Below are 21,795 nucleotides of genomic sequence, written 5' to 3' on the forward strand. Positions count from 1 at the left end.
TCCTCCTATAGGGGACCAAGGAGATGGTGCCACAGATGGTCCAGCAGAGGAAATAGTGAGAGGACCAGAAACATGGAGGCTGGAGCTGGAAAGACCCAGGAGCGATGGATGGAGCTGGAGTGACAAAAGCTTGCTGACCAGGACAAATACCACTGGCTCAAAGAAAAGAAGATGGTCAAGTCACACCCAGGAGACTCAGAGAAAACACAAGGGTGGTGTACCTAATCAGGGCTAGCAAGCAGGCAGATTTGGATATGTTGAACCCCAGCACTCTGCCTGTAGCCTGAGTCAATATGGACACCAAAGAAAGTTCTGGGATTCTGACTGCAGGAATATGTGAGGTTACATCTTATGACGTTATTTTTGGAAATGAAAATGGGGCTCTAAACCCAAATTCAGCTTTTCCAGCAGCAAAGACGGACAGGGGCTATGCCTACCTTAGCACTTTTGCCCGAATAACTTAGATCACTCAGGGGTGTGAAAAAAGGGGAGTGACATAAATTACGGTGACAGAAGAGCCAGTGTGGACAGCGCTATGTTTGTGGGAGACACTCTCCCGCAGACACAGCTACTGCCACTTGACAGAGGTGGTTTAATTATGTCGATGGGAGAGCTCTCTCCTATTGGCACAGAGCGGCTACACAAATGATCTTACAGCAGCACAGCTGTATTGGTATAGCTCTGCTGCTGTAAACTTGCTAGTGTAGACGTGGCCAGGATGATACAAACACCTCTAGCTGACTCAAAATGCAGAAAGGTTTCAGCCTGAATGAAAGAGGAGCTGACACAGAAAAGGCGTGGGGAGGGGGAGGGGACTGGAAGTAGTGTAAGTAGCTAAGAAACTGATACATAAAACAACCAGAGAGGTGGGAGAACTTCTTCCCCCAGTCTGACTTCCTGATGGTCTGTGAAAATTGTGGTGTTTAGATGTTGCTTGTAATTATTAGAATTGGGAGCACTGGCTGTTGGGAGTCTGAAAGGACAGGAAACAGGAAGGAGGGGGGACGAGTTGAGAGGCTGGGAGAGAGCTACAGAGCATGCAGCAGCAACTTGGAAAAGAGGTTTTTCCACTTTGAAAATAAAGTCCTATTGAAGCTTGTTAGTACCTTGCCTGGTCGATACAACAAAAATGTAAAGGACCTTGAAACAGGAGGGGGAAGAAACACTGATCACCTTGACTCAGTGTGTGCGGAACAAACTGCCTACCCAGGGTGTGCGGGTGAGTCAATACTTCCTCCTTGCCTTAGAGACCCTGAGGTTATGTCACAAGACTCCCCAGGCCCTGACCTCCCAGAAGGTGGGACAGAGGAAGAAATCTGGCTATGGGGGGAGAATCTTTATTGCATGAATTGTTGAAATTTGAAGATATAAAAAGGAATTGGCAGACCAATTCACCATCCAGGGAATAAACCTGTGGATTCTCCTCATAGGCTAAAGAGCTGGCATGGCCAACCAGACCATGACCCAACCACTTTTTGGCTGGACACTGTGACCCCATGTCAGCTGCAACAACATTCACTCAAATTTGGATGGGGTGAGTATAGGGGCCCAGGGGCAAGAGAGGAGGGGTCAGGCAGAAGGAGAAATATCCCCACACACACATAACACTTTAAATGGCACTCCACAGCCCCTGGTTCCCTTAGGATGCCAGTCAAACACCCTACCATTTCTTTATGGGGGAAGATGTAATATATTACAACCCCATGCAGTAGTATTTCCTAGAGACAAACAAAGAAAGGGCTTTTGGTACAAAAAGCTAAGCTTTAACTGACACAGGGCTTTCATATTGATTCAGCAAATGGACAGGACCATGGGTTCTCAGGGGCACCTCTACACTGCAGCTGGGAGGTGTGAATCCCAGCATGGGTAGACAGACTCAAGCTAGTGTGCTGGATGTTGCAGCACTGGTTGTTCAAGCCCACTCAACCCCTGGCACTGAGCTCAGGCACCTAGCATGAGCTGCTCCCAGTGCCACAATGTCTACACTGCTATTTTTAGTGCACGACCTTGAACTGAGCTAGCACACATCTGTCTACCTGCACTGGGAATCACACCTCCCAGGAAACCTACACTGGGAAACCCCAACCCTTGCTGAAGGGTTGGAAAGTCTGACACCTACCAAAGCCTTATGCAGCAGTTGGAGGAGACCTCTGGTAAACTCTCACTGAACATGTAAGAACTTTTATTGCTTTTTGTGTTTCCTCCGTGTGCATTTTGGTCCTTAAAATAAATGTATTCTGTTAAGACAGAGCTGTGTGGTCACTTGTAAAAACACAGTCATTGTACTAGGAGAAAAGGCACAGCCCAAGTGCTGGGCTTTAGGGAGGCTGGCTTGCTGGGGATAATCGCCACATATGGCAGGGGGCAATGCAGCTTTAAAAACCTCCAGTCAGAAGGCAATGGGACAAGGGCCTCTACCCAGAGACAGATGATTGCTGGAGGCCTGAGACCAAACAGGGCACTCTTGGAGTGGACCATGGGGGGTGGGGAAGTACAGTGCAGTTACTGTGACAGGGGAGATCTGAAGAAAGATCTCTGTGAGATACTGATTCACCCCACCCATCCACCGGAAAGGCTGTGGAGCCCATCCCCAAACCTCCCAAATCCAGATCATTCTTGCGGAGGGGGGGAGTAGAGGGCACAGCCATCAGCGTGAAAATCACGTCTCCTTATTGATTCTAGATCCTGTGGACACACCCCAAGGTTCCTGGTAGCACAGGTCCATTGAGCTGCTCAGTCTAGGCATAGCTACTACAGGGACAATTAGGAGGAGCTATAAAAGGGAAAGACACATTGGTTAACACAATGGATTCCCAGGTTAACCCATACTTAACCTAATTTACCTGCCTAAATTTATTAATTTTATAATACCAGCACTCAGTTACCAATGACACCTAAATCAAAAGTCTAGTTTTTACCTGTACAGACTGTTTTCCTTTTGTTGAAGCTAAATATAATAATGGTCTCTTCACAGTAAAACAGGGACCCGATCCTGCAAATCAGTCTAAGTAAGACTCAGCAGGCTCTGGTCCTTTATTTTCTTTGAAAGTAATAGCATGGTTTTTTAAAATCAGCAAAATGGAAATGGTCTGTAGTATAAGTAACTAAACTTGTCATTTATGTATTTGTAACTGGCTGATGTAATTAAAAAGAGCCCTTGGAACTACTCCCGTCTGTAAAGATTACTCAGGAGAACAGGAAACTGTAGGATTGGGCCCTAACAGAGTACAACCACTGAATTTTATATCACCTTAGAGACTAACCAGTACTCCTTTTCTTTTTGCGAATACAGACTAACACGGCTGTTACTCTGAAACCTGAATTTTATATATAATTTTTCATCGTATAGCTATACATGCTCAAGTTGTGGATTCTTGATGGCAAAATGACAATTTCTGCATAGCTACAGACCTCTGAATGCAAAGAATTCAAATTATCTTCACTATTGGCTGGTCAAGACAATTTACATCCACTGGTCAATAAATTTCTTCTTCATCACGAATACCTACCAAAAATATACAATGCTCTAAAAGAAATATAGTTTATTGTTTGAGCCTCGTCCAGATATATAAGTTAAACTGAAATGCGGGCAGCTATTTAAGTGTGAACGTATCAAGTGGTGTGCAAGGTGAAGTGCTAATAGAAATTATTCCTTTCTGAACCATGAAATATTTTTTGCAACCATTTTTTTGAATTCCTTGGCTACTTTAGAATTTCCCACAAGCCCTCTTAAAAAAAAATCACTAGTATTTTAGCACATTATTTTTTTAGTTAGGTTGGAGCACACAGAGTTGAAAATTAATCTTCATATTCAGACAAGTATGTTTAAATTATGGATGCAATAAGTATTATAAAACATTAAGAAACTGACATGCGAACCAGAGTTTCAGTGGGATCAAGAATTCAGAATTAATTCAGAATTCTAAAGTTATGACTACTTCTTGCTATAAATATATAGGAGCCTGCCAAATACATGTGTAGGATTGCCTTTTGTTAAACTTGTCCAAATGGTGTTTGATTAAAATTTTAAATCTCAAAGAAAAGAGTAAACATTACAAAATAATTTTCAAATTCCCCTCATTTGACCTTAAAACGTACTTCAAGTCAACAGATGTACCAACAGTGATATGGCAAGATGCACCTTCCACAGCTTTTGGCAATCATTCCTTTTTATTATTCCTTTGCTCACAAGTGCTTTTCAAGACAGAGAGAGGACTGAACAAGTTAATGGGCCTGTAACGTGCACTCTGCTGCCTGCATTGATTCCTGTTTATAAGGTAATCTTGAGACCACATGTGGCTGTTTCACACAGTGTGTCAGTAAATCTCCTACAGTGAGACAGCCCGTGGGCAGCTCTGTTTTCATCAGACCAGATTGTGACCTAATCAATAGGGTTCACAGCAAAACAATCCCTACTTTCAGCAGCCATGCAGAAGTGGAGGTTGAGGCAAGCCCAAGCCTTTGTATAGAGTCTCTATTTACCTGTCACCGTGATGGTTTACCCAGCAGGATATTTAAGAAAATGATCAAACTACCTTACCATATGCCTTTGCCAGCAGCAAAACACAAAATAAACATGTTTGTTTAAGACTAATAAAACTTATTCCAAGGGATAAATTTCAAAATCCAAACAATTACAGAACTTTAATTTGTCTTCATATTATTCTTAAATCTCAAGAGATGTAGATTACAAAAAAAGAAACACTTATTTAAAGCCCTGTCCATACTACCATTTTTAAACTCTGCTTAAGGATGTTCTGCATCAATCTTACATTCAGAAATGGTATATCAGAGCTGAGTTTCTGCTCTGCTGCACCTGGGGTTAGATCCTTGATCACACTTCTGATTTAACACTAGCTCTCCAGGAGGCTGAGGGATCATCCTCTCAGCGTTAGTGGAAATCTTGAGTGGATTTAGAAAGATAGCAAATAACCACTGTCATCAAACTACCATTAGAGATATTTGTTCTATGTGGTCAAAGAATCCCAACAAACACCAACTACCTCATTTAAACAAGCACAACAGTTTGGTGAAAAAATTAAGAAGCTATGAAATTTTAAGCTAAGGCTTTTTAAACTTGACTTTTTAACCTAACCTAGGTAGTGCAACCGTATGCAAGTTTCTGAACACCAACTGACTTTACATACAATAGGCCAAACTCCAGTGCAATTCCTCTTGACAGGCAATCTTGCCCAGACTACTAGCAGGAGCAAAGAACTGAAACCACACAGAACTTCCTGGCAACAGACTTCTCCCCTACATTCCACATCATGCTTATTTCCCTATACATACCCCCAAGGGATCATTACATACAGAACACAAAAACACTTCCCATCCTATTTGAATATTAGTTTAAAACCATGGGACATTAAAATGTCTATGTGACTGTGCAATCTTAAAATTGCCCTGCAGTTTCATGGTTCCTTAGACAGGAGAGCCTGCCTTGCAGCAGACCGACTGAGCCAGGGCCCCAGCTCCACTCCCACTCACGCCTCTCAACCTTCATCCCTACCTGTGTGGAACACAAACCCATTCAAATGGGTGAAATGAAATTAGTAAGATGTGGTGCCCGTTTTTTAATGAGCAATATAACTGATGGATCATTATGGTCTGTAACTATAAAATCTGTTTTAAGGATGTTTTATGTGCAAATCAAATCAATCAGTTTTGCAGTCTTCAGGTGGGTGGGAGGAAGGTCCATGAAGGAAATTCCTGCATGGTCTTTTCATGGCCACTAGGGGATGCAGAATTGAAGACATCGGGATAGTCCTTGTTCCCTAAATCAATTCAAGTTGCTTATCCCTCCTCAATGCAGTTTATGCAGTCCCACTTCCCCAATTCAATTAAGAGGCCAGGGTAGATAGATACTGCAAAATCACCAAACAAAACAAGCTCATGATTACTGCCAGAACACTAGAAACAGAAAATTATACAGAATTATCAGCACTACAAGAGCTCTCTAGGTCAAACTGCCCAGTAATCACAATACTCACACTTTTTTTTTCTTTTTTTTGTTAAGTCCAATAAATAGTTATTTAATAATTATTATAAATTCTCTGCATATGAATGTGCAGGAGATAAGGTAGTTCTGCGTCTGTGGCCTAACTTTCCCCCTTACATAAAGCAATTATCCTTACCATGAAATGAAATACAAAAATATCTTAAGGAAATATTTTCTTCTTTTAGTAACAAAAATGGTCAGTTAAACAGAGACAAACATTTCATGCAATGTTTACAGTTTCTCATAAATGCAAATATTTTTCTTTTTGTTCTGGTACAAGTAACTCCTATCACCAAAACTTAGAGAAATTACGGAATCTCAACCAGATACTACTACATAAGAGATGCCCTTGTATTCTAAACCTGGAATCTTTAAAGGTTTTCCACCCATTTTTGCTTTCAGATATCAATGTGCGAAGTGTCTTATCACGTCCATATTCCAAGGAATAATCCTAAGAAAAAGTTGTTAGCAAAAATGCCTCTCCACTTACTAGCTTTTTTTTTCTCCTCCCCAGAAAGTACATCTTCATCACACATTCTCCATAGACAGACAGTTCTGGTTTTCTTAATTGATACCCAAAATGTCAAGGTTACCTACCAATCATTCAAAAGATTTAATACATTAAATGCATTTACAGACTATGTTGGGTAACCTCAAATGTTATTTCCTTTAATACAACATCCTCTCATGAATCCAGATTCTGATCCCACTTAAACTAGTTTTATCCTGGTACAAATAGAGTTATATAGAATTTACACCAGCACTACTGAAAAAAGAATTTGGGTCATTATGCACATTGTCTCCAATTTCCTCAGCAAACCTCCCCCCCAAAATCAGGATATTTCAGATACTGTTCTGTCATTTTCGATCTGGCCATGCAATGCATAATTGCTGTTTGTATTAGGATTTAATTAATGTAAAAAACTGGCTTCAAGTGCTCCTTTGTCCAGGATTCTACTAAGCTCTGCTATCTACTGGCTTCTTGGTAGGCTGTTAGATTCAGATGTTCAGTAACTTCAGTTCTCGAACGGGTCTGGACTTTGACATAGCTGTCCTCCTGTGGGGATCTGTTAGACTATATAGAGTGTCTGATCCTGGCATAGTATTCACAGAAGTAGTTGGGAGGAGGGAGGGACAGAAAAAACAGGGAAATTCCCCATAACTTTCTGATCAGCTACTGTTCTTTCCCTCACACTAATCTTACATTACTATTCTTTGTGTCTTAGCATGGTCATTCATATGCCAGTTTGTTTTCACCATCTATGGCTTCATCATTACTAGCCTGCTGAACTCTATTCCCTCAACATGGCAGGGAATGGACTCAATCTTTACACCACTAGTAGTGTCCCTTTCTGCCCTTCTTAACACCATCTCATGGAACAGGAAATCAGAGAAGACACGCTCATCCACAGCAGCCACATGGATTAACTACTTTGTAAGTGAATCACTTGATTCCTCTTTGGGCTGCTTTAGTAGGCCCTTCATATCTCCTTTTAGAGCCTTTGGAATGGCTCCACACATCTTCCTTAAGGCAATAAGAGTCGCCTTTGGCTTGCAAGCTCCTCCACATTTTTGACAAACTAGGGGAAAGACTCTGCTAAATAGGTGATCAAACTAATCTCAAATTCATGCTCAGGAAAAGATTGGAACCCTTCTAATAACCTGCCCTGATGACAGGTATACAATGTAAGGGTAGACAGGGATGGGGTGAATGAAGAAAAATGTTTTACTAAATTTTCCAGTGTCTCACACATGCAAATAATGTAATATATAAATACATTTTCCCCAATCAACTAACAATGCCTCAATCTCACACTTAATACCTTCTATAAAAAAAGTGGTCTGGTCATCAATTTTTCCACTACAAGTTTCACTGAGTGTAAACCATTAAAATATGGAGATTTACTTAAACAGAATTCAATTATTAAAACAGCTGACAGATTTAGCATGATTAGAAATACACACAAAATATGCAACAGATGGCTTTGATAGGAAGATGATCTGAGCCTGCTCCATTTAGCTTAAGTAACGAATAGTCCTTAGCACCACTTAGGTGTAAACTCTGGAAATTACTGTCTCCTTTAAACTTGAGTAAAGCATGAAGTTCTCATATTTCCTTATGATTGAGTTTTATTATTTTTTTACAAAAAGAAACAAATTAGAACGTATTTAAAAAAAATTCTCAAGGTACAGTTTTAGGGCAAGTAGATCAAATTGGTTTACTATATGAATCTGAGGCAAATCTAAAAAGATCTGTTATAGGACGGCTGAGTTATAAAACTGATTTGCTTAAAGGAAATAACAAGAGGTCCTAAGGTTTCAATTCTGTATCATAAATCTGGATTAAAAAGCCTCTCCCAACTGTGACATGAATTTGGTGATGTGCTCATTTAATGATCACAATTTTTAATCTTTGTAAATGTCCACACTCATTACAGTATTAAAATTCAACAGTAATGAATGGTGTAACAACAAAAAAAGTTAAATAAAAGCCAAAGGGCAGCCATTGAAAATGTAGAACTTGACATAATCCTTTTAAGTATTTAATCATAAATTTAAATCATGTTCCTTTAAAAAAGGATGTAATTACCAGTTGTAAGCACATTTTAATATGCTCAGTTTATTATATGCCCGGTTAAGACTGTCCTGCACCTATTAGCAGCATAATTCAATATTTTACTCTAAATCTTATTCACAATTCTAATGAATTACCTCCTTTCACTCTTGGAAATAGGTTTGGTATTGTGTTGGAAATAGGATGTCTGATACCCAATAAGTCTTACTGATGATATTCTATGGCACACAGAGACAGTTCTGTAAAGCAGATTTTTGTGTGTGTATATATAATTTCTACTCTTCAATAAATCTTTACCATTTTTTACACTTTTTAGCAAACACACAAAATCTTCTTTCTCAACTTCATCTAATCTTATGAGTTTGGCAAGTGTATTAACCCTCTGAATTTCAACAAATCACAGGGATATAAGATATTCTGAATCACTTGAAAGCAAAACAAGGGTTGATTGTTACTCAAATAAATTGGTTAGTCTCTAAGGTGCCACAAGTACTCCTTTTCCTTTTCTTTTTGCGAATACAGACTAACACGGCTGTTCCTCTGAAACCTTTCAGGACAAAATTATTGTTATTCTGTAATACACAAAAAATAACTAACACAAACGTTAAATTGCACTGTTCAGATGATGATGCTAGAACCTTATTAATATGGTTATGGGAATAGGAAGGGAGGACAAGAAGAGACCCAGTAGGTATGTGGATTGAATGTTGGTTGCGAGGTTATTGTGAGCCATCTAACCCTGACCCTGCCTGGCACTGGCTAAGGCTTTGGAACATATATAGGGCACCTGCTAGCTGGAGGACCAAACTTACAATCCAGAGGTTAACACAAAACATGGGTGGCCTTGATGAGAAATTCAGCCTCCCAACCAGAGCTGAAATGGGTGCTGGGATGCCTATCAAACACTATTCCTGGAAATTGTTTAGGGGTCCTGTTTCATTTCAGCCTCTGGCTGATTTAAATGACTGACTGATGGAAAAGGGGAACAAGCATTCTTCTTTGTTCTCCCTTCCCTCTGTAGAGCATCATTTTAGGACCAATATAGGACTTGGGACAAGGACAAGGAGGGAAGGGATTTCTGTGTTTCTATGGCCCTGAACAGCTTCTGCTTTGCGTCTTCCTCACCTATGACTAGTTCTAGTGTCTGCCTCTGCCGCCCCTCAGAGCTTCTCCAAACAGCAGCAGCAGCTGCATAAAATTGGAACGATTTATCTCAATTTCATTGTTCAGTGCGTGTATTTTTAACAACACACTGGAATCTATATCAAGGTGATACATTCTATCATTAATATATTCCACTGTTAAATTCATCAAATTCTTTAAGAATACATTTACCTCTTGTTTAGTAGATATACCTGATCATCTGAACTTGCAGACTGCTCTTCAAGCTAAGAATGTGGGACTTTATTTTCTTTTATTCCAAGGTCTACTGTGTGGTATCTTCCTTTCCAGATATGCCAGTCTGACTTTGCTGGATAGCTTCACTTTGTGAAACAATCTTAGTTTTTAATTTTAACATTGAGCACACACTAATCTTTGAGTATACTCGATTATTTTGCACTCAGCTGCAGTATTTATTTTGAAATGCAAATGCATTTACTTATTTCAAGTGTCACAAACAAGTCTGTTGTAGTTCTTTCTGCATCATTATCTAAGACCTTTCTTCACCAGTTGTATGTTCATTAGTATATTTTGTGCCTGTATTTATTTGTAAATTGTGCTGGGAGTGACACACTTGCAACCAAGAGAAACACCAGTATGAGCCTGATCATTATTTCCTGCCCTCAGACACCTGACCTGGGTCAGGGTTATAAAAATATAATTCCAGTGTCACACAATAGAGGTCAGTTTATGTTGATTTTAGTGGCTTCTGATCCAAATGTCATCTTTAACCTCTTTCCACAGCTGGACTCAACCCCACGAGGATCAGAGTCAATTTATCTAATAGCCACACCACTGCTGAAGGGGAACAGAGGTGGGAAACTGCCTCACTAGAGTCCCTCACTCCACATAATGATCTTGGGCTACTCTCAGTTTCAATGGAAGTCACACAAAAGCTATTATAGGAGCAGTCAGATTCTGACCTTGCCTTAAGCAACAGGAAAGAGAGAGATGCTGAGCAGAAGCAGCAGCCAATGCTGTAGCCCTATTGTAGAGCATTAACACCTAGAATAGAATGAGGAGAGGGGATAAGTTCGTTCACCCACTGGACCACATGGTAGATATCACCTGCATTTGCTCTGCCATGGCAGCAGCACTTCACCATTTTGTGATCCAGTAAAGTGTGAACATAAAAATGCATGATCAATGAAGATTCATTGGTTACTGAAACAAGGAGTAGCAAGGTTATACTGTATTTCTCCCCAGAATATAAATTAAGCTATTATACATTAATATTATAAAAAACTTGTTTGTTTCAGTTAATTAAAAATAAAATCAATAAATACAATAAAGGACAAGTGACCACATAAAAATTAAAAATATATACTTAATTAAACATATGTTTCAGTGTATTCAATTTGTTTTAGCAGGTTTCTGAAAAAACACTTTAGCTTGTACTATAACGAGCGTTCAAATGAATACTAACATTAAAATACCGATTGATGATGCACTCAAAAAATATGAAAAACTTTAGGTTTACCACAAAACTACAAAAGCTGTTTTACTATTATTAGTAATCCCCAGTATCTGAAGTCTTTATTAATAAGCAAATCACAGCAGTTGAAGTTGTGGACACAGTTAGCTATACTGCTGGAATTCTTGATGTTTGACAAATCATCTTATATTACCAAGATACTAATTGCTATCACAACTGGATGAAAATGTTATTAAGCAGCTGATAGCTGGCCATTTTCAAAAGCTTCTACAACTACTCTACATTCACCAGACTTTTGGGGTGTAAATATGGCAAAGAATCCATAATATAAGTTCTGCCAGCAGTAGTATGATAACTTTTTTTTTTTTTTAAAACCCAACCTTACCAGGGTTTACAGTGAATACAGAATTAAGCTATTTGCATGAGTTCATCTGTTTAACTGGGGAAGCTCTCCTTAGGCTCAAGTGACAGACGGTTTTGGACCTCGAAAGCTAAAGTATTCTATCTCCAGCGCCCCAGGTGCATGTGTACGATTTATACAATATTTTTGTCTGTAGTACATATATTTATTATGGAACACGTTGGAGCTTTCATGCTACACCTCTGGAAACTAGTTCAGAGGTGATTCTCAACACATAGAACTAGCTATGGTATCATTTCCTGGAGCAACGTGAAATGTGTATTTGGGTTCACACATTTTTGGTGAACCTAAACTGGATGGTCCCAGCTGTTTCCCCTGAGGTTTGCTTGAAGTTTGCTTGTTTTGGTTTCCCAGCAAATCTTGAGCCAACCCCAATAAAACATCTGTTTCATAAAGATCTGAATAGGTTTTACCCCACTACACCAAATAGTCTCCAGTAGGGCCTCCTGACCTTAAACTGTCTTCTAGAATGAAGGCAGTGACTACAAACTTCCCACTCAACCTTCAAAGATGGCCAGCTGCCCCACTCTAGGTTTTTGGTAGCCATACAGTAAACCTGTCCCATGTATAGATCCAAATAAAATACTGAAAGGGAAATGCAAGGGGTGCCCAACTTCCTCATCACCATTCAATAGCAGTGAGACTAGGAAATACGCCTTCATTTTTGGAGTTCTTTCTCACCACAGGGCATTCTAGGGCGCAGTAGCTCCAAAAAAAAGGGGGGGTGGGCATTTAAAACGACAGAAACACATCTAGGGGATCATTTCCCAATCCTCTGGCTGCCAAGGTGGGGAGTTGGGGTGCACAAGGACATGGCTCCCTGAGAGTATATCTTATAAGGGTACGTACATACTAGTACATGAAAACGCATGTTCTAGAGGAGGGCAACTGGCGTGAAGGCATTAGAAGAATATTAAGGTGGCAAAAATCAGTCATTTAAAAAGATAGGAAATGGCTAATTTAAGGTTGCACAGACACTCAGAAACCAACCTTAATTCTAGTACACTAGAACCCTATTTTATTAACTAATTGGGGACAGAGTAGTTCATAAAATCAAAAAGTTCATAAAACTGAACATCTCAAAAGTTGCAGTAGGTAATGTGTTAAGTATTAGTATAGTGCACTGCATCATTTTCTTCTTATCCTTTCAACCGCTGCAAAGTGATTTTCAATCCACTGAAGGAATTGGAATGTGAAAAGATGTTGTTCTTCACTGACATCGCTTCCATTATTTAATTTCTCCCCTCCCCCCCACAAAAAAGGTTCATATAAGCGATCGTTCATTAGAGACTGGTGTTTGTAAAATTGAGGTGCTACTGCATTTCCTAACTTTTGAGCTTGACTTTGCACACTCAAGGTTCTTGTAATCTAAGTTTTGTAGGTAATTTCCTAGCTTTCTGAAAAAACAAACTACCTCCAGCCCCAAGAAATTCCATCATGTTGAACTGTTTTCTCTCTAAAAAAGAAAAGGAGTACTTGTGGCACCTTAGAGACTAACCAATTTATTTGAGCATAAGCTTTCGTGATGCATCCGATGAAGTGAGCTTATGCTCAAATAAATTGGTTAGTCTAAGGTGCCACAAGTACTCCTTTTCTTTTTGCGAATACAGACTAACACAGCTGCTACTCTGAAACCTGTTTTCTCTCTCTCTCACACACACACCTCTCGTAGGTTTTAAATTCCCCACATGCACTTCATGTGATTCCCACCTTCAATTTCTTAGATATAAGATAAGTGGATCCCTTTAGATACTTAGTATCTTAGTTTTGACTCAAAAAAAGCTTCCTAAAATATGAAGTCTACCTACCTTTGGACTGGGAGTAACATGAATGAAGGAATATGATGCTGCCAGAGGAGAATACCTGGGAGACACAACTGGCTCAAGGAATAAAGGGCTCTTCCCCTCCTCCTCAGTGAATCTAGAAAATCAGCCACCCAGCTGTTTTTCAGAAGTCCAATCTGGTCTGTCCCCCGGGTCCAATCTCTTGCTTCTGTACTCTGCCTCCCGGTCACCTATTTATCAGCCTATTCCCTATTACCAAGAGCAGAGGCAGAATACCACGGTCATGAGTGGTATGAATACTTAGACATAGAATTGTAATAGAGTCCTCATAAGGTCTCCAAAGAAGCATAATTAAAAGGTTTTATTTTTAAGTGGTGTTTCAGTATCAAAGACTTCTATATCCTTAAAACATACTGTGCAGAGCTTGGTAACTTTTCTCAGCTTTCTTTTCAGCCTTTTTTGCAGGGGGTGAGGAAAATTGCCCTCTTTTCCCAAAAAGGCTGAAAAAGAGACTGGACATAGAAGTAAGCAATCTAATTTCAACAGCATGTATAGTAGGGCCTCCATTATTAAAATCAAAACATAGAAATAACACTAAATATCAGCTATGAAAATAAGGTTAGCTAACAGCAACTTTTAAACTTGAGTTTACAGATATCCACTACAACACTATCCCTGCCAAAATTATTAAATAGACGCCTTGGGACCAAATCCTGCTTGCCTTACATGAGTAGTCCTATTAAATTCAAAAAAGTAAGGCAAACAAGGTTTTAAAAAAAAAATTAGGTAAATGAAGGAGTAAAAGGAAACATTAGACACGTGATTCTGCCACCTACTTAATAAGAGTGGCAGAATCACGGCCCATACACAAATGAACTGGCGCTGAAGAAGAAAGAATGGCACCTAGATAGTAAAATGGCAAAACTGGATTAATTCTACAGACCCACACATGGGATTAGTAAAACTCTTTTCTACATAAAACTTTGAAGCTCAGAATAAAGCAAACTTGAATATATTTGCACTAAGGAAAAGGCAAAATACTGAGAAGTGTCAGTAATCTGTCAAGCAAGCCAAAAACTAAATGTGAAATTACTAAGGCTTTGAAAGTACTTCATTAAACTTTTCTAAACCTATTTCGTAATCTTAACTGTGTACTTTGTACAAATATAAGGTAAAAGAGGTGAGACTTAATTACAACTCTGGAGACCTGCTCTTTAACAAGGTCCAATATTATTCTGATAAATGGTTGACTTTCTAAGCAATGTTTCAAGTGACATTTTGCGCTTCTAAATTTTGAACAGGTAAGCAATCTTATGGGCACAACTCACCAGTACTCATGGGACACTACCAGACATGTATAAATAGGGGTCTAACTAAACTGCAGCAAAGTCACCATTTTTTACAGGTTGGTTAGGGCATAAATAACAAATTTTGTGGAGATGTTCATACAGTTTTATATTTCATGCCACCTCTACTTCTGTGCTGCCGCTGGCGGTGCTGCCTTCAGAGCTGGGTGCCCAGCTAGCAGCTGCCATTCTCCAGCCACCCAGCTCTGTAGGCAGCACAGAAGTAAGGATGGCAGTGCCGGTACCCACCCTACAATAGACTTGCGACCCCTGGTTGGGTTGCGTTGAGACCTCCAGTTTGAGAAACTCTGTGTACTTTCACTGTAGGGTAAAAGTACACAAAAGACCAGATTTCACGGTCCGTGACATGTTTTTCCAGAGGCACGAATTTTGCAGACCCCTAGTATAATATATGGAATCATTATTAAGTGAGTTGTAACTAGAGTTACCCACAGACAGGAGGAATGTCTACACTGCAATTAAAAACCCGCAGCTGTCCCATGCCAGCTGACTCAGGCACATGGGACTTGGGCTGCAGGGGTATTTCACTGCTGTGTTATTTCACTGCTGTGTTGGACTTCCAGGCTCGGGCCTGGGCCCTGGCTCTAGGACCCTGCAAGTTGGGAGTGTCTCAGAGCTCAGGCTGCAGCCTACACCTGGGTGTCTACATTGCAGTTAAACAGCCCCACCTAAGCCACATGATCTCAAGTCTGCTGACACAGAATAGCCACAGGCGACTAACTGCAGTGTAGACATACCCTGTGAGACCAATTAACAAAACATGAGCGAAATCTTCAGATACCAATGAACTAATATGAGTTATGACAGATTACCAATGGTGTAACAGCGCAGAACTTTGCCCATGATTGCTGCTTAACTTTGTTATTTGTACTTTGGTAATCTAACACTGAAGGTATGTGAAAATCAATACAGTTACTGAACACAAAGTATCGGAGACTGTACAAGATGACACTCTAAATTTCTTTGCTTTTAAAAAATAAAATAAATATTGTTAAATTTCATAAAGGAAGAAAACTGTATGGGGGAAGGTAGAAGGAGTAGCAATTTTCATTTTAACTGTGCTGAGACACTTATTCAAGAAATAATTAATAGAATTTCAATCTTTTACTGAGGTTATGATGATAGCCCCTTTGAATGAATTACACTGGAATAAAATGCCTACAGCAGTTCTTAACCTATGAATCACCGACACAACAAAGCAACTCCTCTAAATCTGTTATACCAATGCATGTATAGATCCTTTATCACCATGATATTTAACAAACTGCAAATGTATTTATATTCTGTTTGGAAGAAGTTTATTTCTGTTTGTTCACCAAAAATATACAGTTACTATCGTTAAGGTGAACAACAGAGAAAGCTATCAATAAATTTACCCAAAGCAGCAAATATAATCATCACAGATATATCATTGCTATCCTTTGAATATAGCTTCTCTAACAAAGAGAAAAAAAGCAAGAAAATTCCAGAGTTAAAGCTTCCACTCTTTCCCTAAGGCCAGACTGTGGCATTCTGATGAGTCATCACTTATGGAACTATTCACATGAGTAAGTTCTCAACAACGTAAGAGCTCCACAATCTGGGCCCCATGTAATATTCCTTTTGGTGCTCATGTGGGAGAGGTTTTGAGACCAATTTATTATATGTGCTGTAAAAATTTAATCCAAGTAGGAAAAATGTAACTTTAGCAAACATTTTCACTTTGTTTCACTTCCTAACAGTGTGCATCCACTAAAACTGTCACTAAATTATATATAAGAAATGTTTAATAAAATAATGTAAAAACACATTCTTATTACTGTTAGTGCTTTAGGTTTGGTGTTTTTTTGTTTGTTTGAAATACTGGAAACAGAATAAGTGAATTAAGATGCTGACAAAATTCTTACCTTTTTCTTCATCTATTCTGAAAATGCCAACACCAGATCCATCTCTGATTGAATACCTAATCTCTCCATCTCTTCCTGCATCCTCATCATAGGCAGTCACTGTCATCACAGATGAACCAATAGGGACATCTTCTTTTACAAAACCCTTATCCACAAAGCTGGAAAACCGTGGAGGGTGCAAATTTTCATTTACGTCAACTACCTCAACCTCAACGTAACAGGTAGAAGATAATGAAATCGGCTTTCCTTTGTCCTTGGCCCGTACAGTTAGGTTATAAACTTGTCTCCTTTCAAAATCCAGTCTTTGTACAATACGTATTGCTCCACTCAATTTATCTACATCAAAGGTTCCATCTCCACTATCTAAAAGGCTGTATCGTATTTGACTTGACTGGCCCACATCAGGATCATACGCTTCCAGCCATGTGATAATAGTTCCTTCTGGAAGGTCCTCTCGAATTTTCACATGATAATTCAATGGAATAAATTTAGGAGGATTGTCATTGACATCTTCTAAAGACACTTTCAAAAGTACAGTGGAAAACAACTGAGGTTCTTCATTTGGCTGGTCCCTGGCTTCTATTTTCAGGAAATGCACGTGTTGGATTTCACGATCCAAAGCCCCTACAACGTGCACAACACCTGTCGTACTGTCAATAGCGAACATGTCTGTATCTGTAAGAAGAGAATATTTCACTTCCCCATTGGGTCCCAAATCTTTATCTGTGGCTTCAATCTGAATGATTTTGCTGTTCAGCTCCTTATTTTCACTCACTTCAACAAAATAGCTGTCCTGTAAAAACTCTGGTCTGTTATCATTGGCATCCAAAATTTTGATATCTAAAAGATGCCACGCAGACTTTTGTGGTATTCCCAGATCATACACAGTAATATTCAGAGTGTATTTATCTTTTACTTCTCGATCAAGGGGAGATAAAACCTTTAACATTCCTGTTTCCAAATCCACAGTAAAACTACTATCATTATTACCTCCAGAGATAGCATAAACTAGTTTTCCATTGAAGCCAGTGTCAAGATCAGTGGCATTCAGAAGTATTATGCTGGAACCCACAGGTAGGTTTTCCTTTACTTCAACACTGCTTGAAAGAGTACTTCGAAACTGAGGTGCATGTATATTCATAGAGTGAGTATCAAAGAAAGCATCCTCAACCTCACCATGAGAGTGCGGCTTAGTTGCCTGCAGTAATTTCTCTGCCAGCATTTTGGCTACACCAGTCTCTTCACATTGCAAGTTTACTGGTTTACGACTGGCAGCTACAGTTATGTTGATATATAATGGTACTGCAAAGTTCTCACCATCTGTAGCTGTAATTCTCAGACTATGAAAAGATACTTTAGCACCTAAACCATCTATTAGAGATTGCTTCAGGGAAAGCACCCCAGAGTTTGGATTTAAGATAAATAAATCTAATTCATTTCCAGATTCAATCTGGTATCTCACCAACTGGAGCTCATCAGCATCAATAGCAGATACAGTAGTAATTTGTTCTCCAACACCAAGATCCCTAGGGATTGTTCCCTCACAATTTATTTTCTCAAATAGTGGTGTGTTATCGTTCAAATTATTTAAAATAATAGTAACGGGAACTTCAACTTCTCGACGATATGGTATGCCCCAATCAGAAGCTCGAATCCTTAAATTGTAAACCCTTGGCATCAATTCATAATCCATGTCTTCTGTGGTACTGATAATACCATTGAAATGGTTAATCACAAATGGTAAAGGATTCAAGTTTGCAATGCTATACGTCACATAACCATTCTCACCCTCATCAAGATCTTTTGCATTCACACTCAAGACACTAGTACCAACTGGCACATTCTCATCGAAGGAAGCTTCATATGATGTCTGAGTAAATTCAGGGGGATTACTGTTTGTGTCTTTTACTTTAATCAACACTTTTGCAGAGGCTTTTCTGTCACTTGTCATGACTTCAAGTTCAAAATGGGATGCATATTGTGCTTTTATTGGTTCTAAAGTGGTAATAAGACCTGTGTGCGGGTTTAAGTTGAATCTGACTTTGCCTGGTGCATTTTTAAAAGTATATTTTAATTGGGAATAACTAGGTAAAGCTTTTACCATTATCACAGGAGTGTTTGGAGGGGAAAATTCACTTATCTCTGCTCTGTACACATCTTTTTCAAATCTGACCGGTCCAGACTTAAACAGTGGAGATGTCACATGAATAACTTTTACAGAAGAAAACTGTGAAGGATTTCCTTTATCTTTAGCCTGAAGAGTCAGATTATATCCAAAAGGTTGGCTCTCCCAATCAATGTGGCCGACAGCTTTGATTTTATATTCTTTACCTCCTGGAACAGACCTCACCGTTTTGAACTGTTGAAGTGGGTCACCAGCCACAATACTTAATGATGCTATTTCTCCATTTGAACCCTGATCAAGGTCCTCAACCGTTACAATTGCATATGTTGGATCCTTGTCCAATTCTGAAGGAGCCAATACAGCAGCTGTAATAACAGGAGCATATTCATTTGCTTGCTCTACGTGAACAGTTAGCCTTGCCATGCTGCTAATACCGCTGCTGCCGTACAATTTCATTCCACGATCCACTGCGAGGATTTCCATCTCATAAAGCTTAGTTTCTGCATAGTCGAGTCTTCCAGTTAGAACCACTGTACCACTTGTTGGATGTATAGCAAACATATCTGTTCTTTCTTTAAAACTGTAGTAAAATTCTCCATTGGTTCCAATATCTGCATCTGTTGCACTTACTCTTGCAATGCTGGTCCTTATTGCTGTATTTTCAGGCAAAGAAACACTGTACGATGTTGGAGAAAACAAGGGTCTTAAGTCATTTGTATCCAGTATCTGCACCCTGACCTGTGTGCGTGCTTCAGCATTAGTATTCTTTTCAACTGCTTTTACAGTCAATATGTAATGGTCTTTCACCTCTCTGTTAAGAATAGCTGTATTTCCTCCCTTGGTCCGTATTCTCAAAAAGCAAAAGTTTCCAAGAATATACTCTTCAGCTTTGAACAAGTTTTCATTGTCACCAGAAATAATTTTGTATCTTATATCCCACAGTGGATTTGCAAGGTAAATGCCCATTTTTACTGGCTGCTCAATATAAGTCTTGGCTGCAGAATTTTCATACACCGTGGCATTGTACTGGACTTGTGTAAATTGCACGGGTGAAGTATGATATGGTCTTTGATTTCCTTCACAGTTTCCAAAATGCTGCACCAGCAGCAACAGCAGCATGGTCAAGGGTCTCCCCATGGTGTCAATTATCAAAATCCCTGAAACAAAATAAAGAATCATTAACTGAGGCTTTGCAAAAATTACTGACGTGTCATTTTAATTTTGATTAATTATGTGATTTAAAATACAAAGGATTTAGTTAAAGTCTTACATCTCTAATGTGGCTAAAAGTAACATGACTAGATTATGATCTCTCAATAAAGTTTCCATATGTTTCAGACTATTTAAAGGTAGTCAGATAATAAAAATCTTAAAAATGTAACACTTGAATGATGGAAGTTCATAAATCAGAAAAATAGGGAATACCGCTATACCATGGAAGGATTAATAAATTAAAAGCCAAGGTTAATTACACAGTTTTTTACTCTGTCTTGAAAGGACCATCTGAAAGCAACTACTAAAGAAATCTAATAACTTCAGTTTGAATTTTCTTGCAAATATTAAGTTTGGCTATATAACACTAAATTTAAGACTACCCTAATTTTTTACTTAAAGGGCTTTCATTTATTGTAATTTGAAAATCAATTTGGAAAGTATTCATTTAATATAACTATACCCATAGCTACCCAAAGTTAATATGCTTTGTCATATAGCTTATTAATGCTGTATTTCTCACATCTTGACCTTAAAACTAGTGGCCTAGTAATGGCTTCAGTTGTGCACTTTCTTTATCCATATGAATAAAATTCCTCCACATGTAACAAACATTTCTCATTCAAGCCCAAATAAAAAGCAGACAATGATTAGCTGCCGCAATTGTTATTAAGGTTATACCATACTAAAAATAGTCTTTGAAATGTCACCATTACAGGCCATGTGTTATTGACTTGTTTTATAAATAAAAAATTAGTGGTGTCTGGATGACCCCAGTGCTTCATAACAGACTACCGAACCTTTCACTTCAGGTTACTGGGTCACATGTGGCATTGGTACAATAGTGACAGAAAGTCATTCTCATGCCTTCTAATTTAGGCTGTTCAATGGCTAATGTCAAAAGATATTCTAAGAATTGGACTGAGACTATGTTAAGAGTGTAATCATTCACTCCTCTGGACTTCCGAGTGCAACCACTCTGTTCTAGGTCTGTTTTAGTTACTTTACAAGCTTTCTGGGACAGGGACTGTCCGTATATTGCATCTTGAGCAGGTGGCAGTGCACACCACAATGAATACTTTCCCAATTAACACTAAATTGGAGAAGATGAGGATTCAGCATGCGGAGGGAATGAATTACTTTCTTACCCTTAGATCTATCCCCATCAAAACAAAGTTGAGGCAAAAAAATGTTATAAAGGAAGAAAGGAGGACTGGCCCAAAAAATTTGGGAAGGCCATTAAAATTACCTTTCTTAAAGGACCTCTCCAAACTTTTTTTTGACATTCCCCATATTTAATGGACATGGGCAGAATCTTCAAGTCACCATTAGCTTTCTTTTCTGCACCAGCAGGAGAGCCCAATATTGTAAACGTGTTGATGCATAATTGCCAACATTTCAATCCAGGACAAACTGTGATGAGAGGGAAGCACTTTGAGGACCTCACAACTACTATAGCACCACCTTTCATTAGGAATGTTTGCCCTCATACCACTATGATGGTCATTCTAAAGGTCTTTGTGGACTCTGTAATGGTATTAGATACCCAAATATCAATAGATAAGGAATCAACTCTGCCACCTGCAGCAGGACCAGTGTGTGTTCCCCATCCTAAAAGATTCAAAGTTAACCACAGTGATCTTCACATTCATGGCCTCCATGCTTCATCACTGCAATGCAATGCATTGTTGGAATTAAGTCACCAACCGTAAAAAAAAAAAAATTAAAAAAGTAGCAGCCTTGATTATTCAGCAAAAAAGAATGGTGAGACCATATCACTCCAGTCCTCTGAATACTAATGAATAGAGAATCAAGTTCAAGGCTTTTG

At 39.0% G+C, this 21,795-nt stretch overlaps 1 protein-coding gene across 5 annotated transcripts in view; it reads right to left on the bottom strand.

The window, feature by feature from the left end:
- Positions 1–21,795, bottom strand: part of FAT1 (FAT atypical cadherin 1) — a 147,638-nt gene that overhangs the window by 115,109 nt on the left and 10,734 nt on the right. For all 5 annotated transcript variants that reach the window (XR_007356394.2, XM_048848091.2, XM_048848093.2 and 2 more), the window contains exon 2: positions 16,631–19,912. Coding sequence is in view for 4 of the 5 variants with exons in the window: in XM_048848093.2 (XP_048704050.2) it covers positions 16,631–19,912 (3,282 nt within the window). In the remaining variant the exon portion in view is untranslated. The remainder of the gene's footprint in view (positions 1–16,630; positions 19,913–21,795) is intronic.

The sequence above is a fragment of the Caretta caretta genome, chromosome 4, assembly GCF_965140235.1.
Source record: "Caretta caretta isolate rCarCar2 chromosome 4, rCarCar1.hap1, whole genome shotgun sequence".
Lineage (NCBI taxonomy): Eukaryota > Metazoa > Chordata > Testudines > Cheloniidae > Caretta > Caretta caretta.